This window comes from Pteropus alecto, unplaced genomic scaffold (genome assembly GCF_000325575.1).
Source record: "Pteropus alecto unplaced genomic scaffold, ASM32557v1 scaffold69, whole genome shotgun sequence".
NCBI lineage: Eukaryota > Metazoa > Chordata > Mammalia > Chiroptera > Pteropodidae > Pteropus > Pteropus alecto.
Window position 1 is genome coordinate 6,509,955 of NW_006494610.1, and position 10,740 is coordinate 6,520,694.

Here is a 10,740-nt window from a genome sequence, read left to right on the forward strand (position 1 = left end):
TAGGCAGAGACAAAAGGATGGACTGTGAAACAGAATCCAGCTGGACATGAAAGCAGGAACAGAAAGAAGGAAGATTTGGGGGAGTCTACCAGGAGATAAGGTCAAGGAGAATCTAACATGGCAAAAAGAGTGAAAAAGAATAGCTGTTTCATCCCTGAAGAAATTTTTATGGGAATTTGGAGTGTTTCGGATTAGAGAACATAATGAGAGGGAAGTATATATGAACAATGGTTGGAGACAAGGAGGCTAAAAGAATAATGATATAATTTTCATAAGTAGGAAAGTTAGTAAATGAAGGGGCAGTTTGAGTGGAAAGACATTGAATTGTAGATAATGAAGGATCATATAAGTCTCAGTGTTTTGTAATTCACAAGAAACAAAACAGTGGATTATCTATGTGTAAGATGTACCATCTTAGCGAAGCTGATTAAAATGAGGAAATAGGTTAGTTATCAAATAAATGGAAATAAAACACGAGAACAGAGGATTATGCCTCAGAGGGAATAGAAATCTACAGAAGACACCAAGAAAGAACGAGGAAGAGAACCAGGACAATATAATGGCATGTACTACACAGAAAAAAAAAAAAAAAAGACATTTAAAGTGGCAGGTCCAACTATGTCAAATGTAGACACAAGTTTAAAAACAATGGAGGCTGTCCTTCAGAGTCAGTATCATGGGAGGCGTGGTGTGGTGATAGCCAGGTTGTAATAGATGGTGAGTTTATGGAGAAACCTAGTGGTGAGGAGAGGACTGCCAAGGGGCCTAATGAAAATGAGCAGAGCAACACAAAGTCCTCTAAGAGTTATTGGCTATGGCAGGTGCCAAGGATACATTGTTAGCAAACCTATCAATAGATAATAGATTGCTTTTAAATAGTAAAGATGTTTTAGGGTTGAGGGCTCTTCCTGATTCCTCACTGGAGAACTTCTTAAGTTAATGGCAATAGCATTCTGTCTACCAAGGCGTGGTCCTGCCAAGTCAAGGGGAGCTCCTATGACGGACATATGGAGCCCCTTTTGTCACACAACTATGTCACTCTGAAGCTGCAAAGTAATTAATTTACCTTACATAGCTGAAAAAAAAAATACCTCGGAGAGCCTCATAAAGTATCGTTAACATTTCTATTTGAGATACAGTCTCCTTCTATACCACTAATGTCATTATGCCACATTATCTCAAATTATAGAAATAACCACACATGAGTGATTACACATGAGTCACATTGCAACTTTAGACATGCTCAAACTGACCAAGGCTTGAGAGAGCTGAGCCTGGCAGGACTTGCTAGGACCTACCACTGGGATAAAAACATGCTTGCCAGAATGGCCTTTACCACCATTGTGGTTGTGGTTGTTGCTGCTATATGCCTTTTATATTGGCAAAGGTGAATATTGCTTTTGTTTTGTAATCTCAAAGGGGAGGTCAGCCAATACAGTGTGAATCACCTTTATATTTTCATGATTCTGGGCTACATGAAAACACATATCAATTTGTTTTTGGCTAGAGGATTATATATAAGGAAAGGTAGAGGTAAGTATTGACACATTGTGGAAAATATTCTCACCTGTGTTACTTTAAATTTCACAGCAACTCTCCAAGTAACATTAGGATTATTATCTCCATTTTTACAGGGAAAACTAAAGCAGAAAATATACATAAATGCCCTAGATCACACAATTAGTAGAGTGTGGTTCCAGTATTTGAATATAGTTTTATGTGATTTTATATATGTCAAATTATATACTCACTAGTACAACAACTGTAATAAAATGTGAGTTATTTATTGAAAGCTGTATTGTGGTCTTCTTACCCTGAATCATAATTATTTATAGAAATAATGTGCAAAATGTATTATGTCACAAACAGAAAAAAAAGATATTTGAGCATTGAAGACTTAATATTTGCTAGACCGTGAGGACCTTCAGGACAAAATTTGGATTTTACTTGTTAATTTTTTAATCTCTATTAAATGGACAGCATTGTGGAAATGTAAGAAATGCTCACTTAATTGGGTAATTGTGTGTGTGTGTGTGTGTGTGTGTGTGTGTGTGTGTAAATATAGTGAAAGTAGCCCAATTGTTTAATAGAGATGCTTATAGAAGCACTGGTCATTAACACCTGGAAGGCATAATGTGAGAACCCCTGAACTAATAATGTGAGAAATGGAATTTGTTATGTCCATTAAAAAAGAAATTAGATAAATTTGAACAATTTTTATTTTACTATAACTTAGAGTGCTATATTGAACTGGATGTTTTTCTTTTCCTAATGATTAATTGAAATCACTAGAGAAAACTCTCTTACTTTGCTCTTAAAAATACTAATATGAAATGACCTTTGAGTGAATGATATGAAGTGACCTCAAATGTAATTAAGTTCATAGCACACATACACGTATACACACACACACACACACACACACCACTCACACCCCACAGAGTTGATTTCATTAGTTAGCCCCACCCCTTCTTTCTCTGTTATATAGGTAAGACCTTCATGATTTCATTACATGATAATTAAAATGGAAAACTCAACATGATAATGGAAAGGGTTATAGGTTGGTGTTTTTCTCTTCTGGATAGCATTCCAGTGCCATTAAATTTTTTTGTTCTTGCAGGTGAAGACAGATGACAGAGTGGTTAAGATGGACCTCGGTTTACTCTTTCTAAAAGTACGCAAAATAGATGCTGGTACCTACTTTTGCCAGACAGTAGAGCATAGTTTTGTCCATACTGTCCGTAAAATCACCCTGGAGGTAGTGGAAGAGGAAAGAGTAGAGGAAATGTTTAACAAAGACTATGAAGAAGATGGGCCTCACAAGATGCCTTGTCCTGCTCATAGCAGCATCTCACAGGGAACAAAACCGTGGTACAAGGAATTCTTGCAGCTGATTGGCTACAGCAATTTCCAGAGAGTGGAAGAATACTGTGAAAAGGTATGGTGCACAGATAAGAAGAGGAAAAAGCATAAAATGTCACCTTCCAAGTGGAAGTATGCCAACCCACAGGAAAAGAAGCTCCGTCCCAAATCTGAGCACTATCGCCTGCCCAGGCATACACTGGACTCCTGATAGGGTGAAACCATTGACTGGCTTCTGAAGGATTTATGTTTGGAACCTAAAGAAATAGAAGGAAAAGGAAAAAAAAAAAAAATGAGAAACTATTCAACTTCTTTGCATTACCTAAAAGAGATTTCTGTAATACAGAAAAGACTATAGAGATGTTACGGTAAATTATTCCACATACTCATTTGGTTGGTTAAATATCACATAAAATTAACTAATTTTTAAAGTAAGTGTATTGCTTAATGGTTCACATTATATTTATCAAAAATTGACCATAGCTGTAGTCTTAAATACCTGGCTGTATTTCCATGGCAAATATTATTTTACCCTTGGAAGACTTAAGATTATTGGAAAGTTGATGAAAAAGTTAAATATTTTAATAATCACAGAAAAATAAAAATAAATGTTTTAATCTTTCTGAATTTTTCCTTTTCACCACAATGTAAAATATACACAATATCAGATACTTTAGCATTCTCATTTGAACTATCTGTACTTTTTAAATAATTATTGTATTAGTGTTGTCAAAGCCATGAGTTTTATGAAGCGGGTATATTGTAATTATTGTAAAGCATGAAAGAAAAATTGTGGTCACCTTGAGGCTTGAGAACTTCATAAAACATTTATTAAACCACATTCACAATGGTTATGTTTCATGAAGAAAACACATTTTTCAAGTTCACTCCTGTGTGAAAGAATGAAGTGAAGGTAACTTTTCAGAAAGATATCACAGAATGTCAAAACAGATGGAGTTACAGTCAGAACTGAAAACTTTTTTGCTGCCCTCTTCTGGGAGAAAAAGTATATTCTCTCTCTCTTTTTTTTTTTTTAACTGCAGTTTGTCTAGTAAAAAAATTGAAAGTAGTTTCTTTAAGCATATCTAATCTATTTCAGAAGAAAACTAAGCAAAATAAAAATGTGTTAATGTTTATGTCATGCTTGAAGATGGAAATAACATGTTATGATTAACTTATTACCTCACAATCCCAAAATGACTATATTACAGCACTGAAGCTCTATAAGAATTAAATTTCATGCCTTCTAAATAATCTTCCCTGAACTCTAGAATATATTTGAGAAACATAATGTTTTATTTACGAAAAAATATTAAAGCATTTTGCTCTGTGATCAAATTTCCCTGTTTTATGTTAACAAATGGGAAAAATGTTTCATGAGTTCACTTAACTAGCAAGATGTTTGGAGTGCTTTTACTTTTTCTCTTATAAATATTATCGAGAGCTTTTATCTTTGAAAATGTTTATTCCCTAAAGTTTTTCTTCTATTTTATTTGGCAATTACCTCTTTTAAATATAAAATTTTTGAGATTTTCATTTAAATAAAATTTTTTAAAAAATAATTACACATGAAAACATAAATATTTTTATTTTAATTTTAAATAATATTCATTTTAGTTTTAAAATTAGCTTCTAGACTATATAGTTAAGAAAATTAAAGTATTGAAGACTTATAATGACTTTCAATTTTATTCTAAATTTAGCAAATACATAAATGTTTTAAGAAAGTTTAAAAAGTTAATTCAGTAAGCCACCAAGCTCCAAAAGGTCTAAAGAAAACAAATATATTGAAAATTAACATTTTCTGAAAAACCTGGTTGCTATTTACATAAGAATCCACTCGAGGTCATTGTTGCTCACCAAAATTAACTGAAAACAGATGTATTGAAAGTTATATTAATAAAAAACTATTTCAGTAAAAGCTGCCTAACATGGAGAAAGAGAACCATAACCACAGATAACAGGATCCTTAGCAAAGTTTATATCTGAAATACTCAAAGTGACCAGATAAGTCAATAAACAATTTATTGAAAATATGCTTCCACTAACACAAGAGAAAGGAAAGCAGGATTTTCTCCTCTATTTGAATTTTTTTTAAAAAAATAAGGCAGATATGGCAGAAATACTTATTTTAATCTTAAAAACACAAGCAGTTAATGACAAAAAATGATGTCACTTGTGAGCTAAAATGTTTGGTAAGTGAAGAAATAAATCTGAGGAAAATAATTTTTCTACGACATGTCTTAAGGATTGAATGAACCTACACTACACACTGTTCAATTAAAATGAGATGACTTAAAAGAAAAAGAAATATTTTACATAAAATGCTAAACTGGAAAAATAAATACAACCCAAAACTTTTTAAATTGCTTATTTGAAAGAGACCCAACAAGAAAATTTTGAGGGCTCAAGTCCACAATGTATATGTGCGTGTATGTATATATACAATTGTATGTATATATGTACATATATACTTTTTCTTTTTTATGTTTAGTTCTCTTTTCTCCTGCCCCTTTTTCTCCCCCATACACGCAGGTATGTGTGTGTGTATGTGTGGTGTGTGTGCATGCACACATACCATACACACACATCATGACATACTTTAAGATAAATCTATTGCCCTCTCAAAAGAATAACAAATTAATAACCTATGCTGCTCTGGCCTTCTTGAGAATCTGAAACATACTACAAAAACATATTCCTAGTCTTTTATTCTTTCAGGCTAATTTGAATTAGCATTCAAATTCAGAATCTCATTTGGGAAATGCCCAATCACAAATGAATTGATTTCTTTCCTCTTTCCTGAATTTGAGAAGGGCACATGATTAGTTAGCCATCTGCAACACTTGGAAGAATTAAGATTTTGCCCCAACCCTGCCACAATTTCCCCAGACAGAAACTCAGTAAAGGAAAGAAGTGCCCTTTAAGAAGATACAGCTCTAAAAGCATCATAACTATCCATCCTAGTTTCAAAGAGGGCGCTTCCATGTAGGGTCAGTCTCCTTCTTCTTAAGACCCCAGTAAGTCGTTCTCTATTGAGGGAGAGGACCTGTGAATGAAATGAGTGTGCACTTCTGCTTTCAGTACTAAGTCACTCATTGAGCTAGAGATGCAGATTTGTTAGCAAGGAGAATTACAATCTGAAGGGACTTTACATCATGATTTGTGATGTCTCTTATTTCTAACATCCTACATTGACAATATTTCTTTTGTGTTTATTACTGAATACTTCAGTACAAAGCTATCAACTTGGAAAAACAGGGATTAAAAATAGGAATAAACACTAATAAGAGCTCTAGGAAAAAGGGAACAGAAAGTCTTTGCCTATTTAGTAAGTGGCAATTCCATATACATTTTAGAGATTTTTCCTTCCCCAAATTAGTTAAGTACTTATGATGTTTTTATTGTGTTTAATATTTGCTATAGGGTTGTAAGTCTTCACAATGATTATGAATATTTGTAAAATTTGTAAAATACAATAAATCGTTTTGAGTGGTGGTGTGAAGCACGAAAAAAATACACAACAGCTATTGTCCTTAAAAATGAATTATCTTTAGCCTGACAGATATATTAAGAAAATCACCTAGCATTGTATAGACATTTGAGATCTCAGGAGAAAGTGCTGCAGTTATGATGAGAGTAAGAAGTCAGTGTTCTTTTTCTTATAGTGAAGTATGACATCGAGTTACTTTTTCAAAAGCAGTAATCATTTTTAAGGATAACAACTGTTGAATTTAAATCAAATATAAATAATAGATTTCCATGAACACTCTTTTGATTGTAGTGTGTTATTTAAACTAGCATGTTTATTTTATTTTATTGGGAAGATAACATTATATTTTGGCTTTCACTATAAATTAAATGTGTCCTGTTTGTTTAAATAGCTTAGTTATAAGCTAGAGTACTATACTGAGGTATTCTTGTCTGTATGGCTTCATTTTATGTGCTTGCCTGGGTCCATAACAGCATGTGGCATATTATTTCTTTTCACTGATTATAAGTCATGAGAATTATTATCATCTGGTGGCAAGCTTTAAAGACCATTGACAACGTGTCTCATTGACTAACACATGATCTGCCCCATGCGCTGCATAATTTGTACCATTATGTACAATTTCTATTTAGTTCAACTTAGGTGATAAATAAATAAATATTTGCTAAACTGTTGTGTGCTGTTCAAGTGTATTTTCTAAGTTTTTGTGAGTTGAATAATGTTTCATATTATTATAATTTCATAATATGTCAAGCCTAAACATAAACATACAATGCTAGACTAGTACTGTTTTTGTAAGAAGTTAGAAAATAATTCAATTATCTTTTCTTGAAAATTCATAAATCAACTTTCTTAAGGAGGAAAAAGTCTGTTCATCTCATAACCTTGCATCAGTCGGGTTTATTTAAGCCACATCATGTTTCTAGAGCAGCCAGAAACTCCTTTTAAAATGGCATTATGCAGATGAAAGATGGAAAATGAATGCTTTTAATATGGAACTGGTAGGATGTTTGCGATTTTTGCAAGCCTCGACTTCTATCTTAACATATCGAAATTACTATTTTCTCTGCTATTTTTATAAGACTTTGGGAGGTCATTTAAATGAGATTTAGTATTAAGTGAATCTCTCTTTTGGGAGTTTCGTTTTCAAGTATTATATCAATAAATAATTACTTACAATGTTTTAAAGGAAGAATTTGGCAGCAGCTCCAGCATAGAGTTTCTCTGGCAGCTTTATGATACGTCTATGCCAACAATGGTAACTGATATACGTGTTTTAAACTTGCATTCATTTATAATCCAGGGCCTACTAATATACACATTTTTTAAACACATATTTAAACTGGTCTTTAAATATATATTCACTCATAAGTCAAGGGAAAGTAGAGAAACAGTTGTGGTAACTAGAAATCTATTACCTATTTATTAAAACAGAACCAAAAAAAATGTTCCTATCTTTTCATTCAAAAGCTATATACCAGGAACTAGAGCAGGTGCTTCATAAAGTGTAGAAGTGTTAATAATGCCATTCAGTTATATGGAAAAATAAAAGTTGAATTATATTTGTTCTGAGGATGTGTTGACAGTTTTCACTGGAAAATTTTTAAATCATTTTTTACTTTATGCAACATGAAACTCAATCAAAGTATAGCTTTTAAAATGTATTTCAAGTATTTAGAATGTTGTAGAAAGAATTTCTAATTATGAATCTTGAGACTTCTGGTCAGAATGACATTGAAAATCTAGGATTTGATTCATAGGAGCTGCAATGATGTAGCAATGATAAGTAGTAAATAAAAGGAGAAAATAACCCCCCCCCCAAAAAAAGTCAAAAAGGCACAGCAAGAAGGCAGCCTTCTAAAAGGAAGAGGGCTCTCACCAGGAACCAAATCAGCCAATACCTTGATCTTGGACTTCCCAGCCTCCTGAACTGTGAGTAATGTCTGTTTTTTAAGCCACCCAGTGTTTGGTATTCTCTTATAGTAGTCTGAGCAGACTAATACACAAAGGAAAGAACAGAGAAGGGCAGACAAATTAAATATAAACAGAAACATGCAAATAAGCCTACAAATATTCCTGAATGCCTAAAAATATCTAAAGTTAATTAAATAGTGGTATCTGTAAAAAGTGATAAAAAGTGGCCCATGATGACTGTTGGCTTATTATCAGTTAAGTTAGGGCATTCAGAAACATTTTCAAAATTGAGGGTGATTTCTTTTCTGTGGATCAGAAAAGGTTTCTGGGGAAGGAGAAAATGACATTATAAACTCGTTTTTAACAGCAACAACAAAATAGTGACAAACAAAATAATCTCTTGGAGATTGTTCCATTAAAGAGTTTCTTATTTTTTTTTTAAAGTAGTGTAAAACAACTCGAATTTATTATTTTATGGTTTCCATGAGTGAGAATTCAAAACATGGCATGTCTCAGCTGGATTCTCTGCTTAGGATCTCAAAAGGCCAATACCATCTGCTAGCCACCTGAGATCTGGGGAAGAATCCATTTTCAAGCTCATTCAGGTAATTGGGAAAATTCTGTTCCTTGTAGTTCTAGGACTGGGATCATTGGCCTCTTCACATTCAGTGCCAGCAATGGACTGTTGAGTCTCTCAGGCTTGGAATCTCTCTGACTTCCTCTTATGCCTTATTTCTCTCTCCAACTGGAGAAATTCTCTGCTTTTAAGGTTAGTGTGATTAGACTGGGACCACTCAGATAATCCAAGCTAATCTCCCTATTTTAAGTTTTGCAAACTTAATTACATCTGCAAAGTCTTTTTTGCAATCTAACACAATTTATTCTCAGGTTCTGGGAATTGCATGTGGACATATTTCAGGAACCACGGGTCCAACATTTGGCCCCCAAAGATTCACATGCTTCCCAAATACAAAATACATTTGCTCTATCTTAAAGTCCTCAAAGGTCTCACTCTGTTACATCATCAGTTTAAAAGTCCCGAATCATATCATCTGTCTTCCAAATCAGGTACAGATGAGGCTCTTGGTGTAATCCATCAAACATTTTTCTAGGGCACAATTCCTAACCATCTGTGACACTGTGAAATTAAAGAAGTTATCTGCTTCCAACATACACTGATGGGACATGAATAGGTAATAGTTAATAGATATGCTGATTCAGACAAGGAGAAAATGGTAGTTGAAATGCAGTTAAAAGCAGTTTCAAAATTGAGATGGGCAATACCCTTTAGGTTTCAAGGCCTGGAAATATTCTTCTGTGGCTCTCAACCTTGCCCTTTGAATCTTCATTTTGCACTGTGGGCTCTCTATCCCATCCTCTGGATTCCTAAATGACCCTTTAAAAGTCAAAGGCATGGCTTTTCCTAGAAAAATTAATATGAAGTACACAGGTAATTATCTCAACTCTCAATTCGTAAAATCATTTTTCTGTTAAAATCAGGATCATGTGAAATTAAAAGATGGTATTGAATGAGTCTTGTTGATTATAACATTCTGCAAGTTAAATAAATTAAAATTCTAAATTCATAGTTGTATTTCCTAAAAGGATTGTGAGAAGATGAAATCAATGCAAAATATAGGAGAAAAATAATAATTTTTATATTCATAAGCACCTGTTATGCTAAGTAGTAAATATTTCAAAGCATTATCTCATTTAAGGTTAAGAAACAAAAGAAAACCTCTTCGGAGTAGGTATCTTTACTCACAGATGAGAAAACAGAAGTAATTTGTAGGTCCTAGATGCAAGGAAAGAGATTAAATAATGATATTTACCCAAAAGTTGAGGCAGTGAAACTCTGGGACCACCTGATGATGTGTAGAACTTCTTTGTAAGGTGGCTATGTAAATATCTCCTTGCCTTTTTAATTGCTTTTGATTCAGACCTTCATTTTTTTTTCTCTCCTGAATTTTTATGACAGTCTTCACTGGTCTCTCTGCTTACACTCTTGCCTTCTCATCTATTCTTTATCCAAAAGCCAAAGTCATCCTTCCTTTTCTAAAAATGCCAACTGGATCCTGTCTCACTTCTGCTTAAAACCATTTATATCAGTGCGTCTGTATCACTGATATATATCTCAAATCCCTTCATTTGGCTTTATGCCCTCTCTTGAGTTAACTGTCCAGATCACCTCAACCTTCATTCCCTGCCCCCATCTTTTTTATCCTATTTGCGATATATATTTATATTTTCCCTAGTCCACCTAACTACTTTATCTGAGGCTTTATTCCTTCTGGAACATCATGGAATGCTTTTAGTATCCCCAAATTTTTCTTATCCACAAGATGAGTAAGGTGACACTACTACGTGACCTCATAATTCTCTGTAGTCAGCCATTTTGTAGCACTTTTATCAGTGTATTGTGATTGTTGGTTTGCTTTGTTAAGGTTTGTTGAGGATAGGAACTCTATCTG

General features: G+C 33.5%; 1 protein-coding gene across 1 annotated transcript in view; it reads left to right on the forward strand.

The window, feature by feature from the left end:
• SEMA3E (semaphorin 3E) overlaps positions 1-3,196 on the forward strand; it is a 234,294-nt gene extending 231,098 nt beyond the window's left edge. Inside the window, exon 17 of the mRNA XM_006925735.2 lies at positions 2,621-3,196. Within this exon, the coding sequence (XP_006925797.2) occupies positions 2,621-3,073 (453 nt within the window). The 3' untranslated portion in view covers positions 3,074-3,196. The remainder of the gene's footprint in view (positions 1-2,620) is intronic.
• Positions 3,197-10,740: the final 7,544 nt, after the last annotated feature.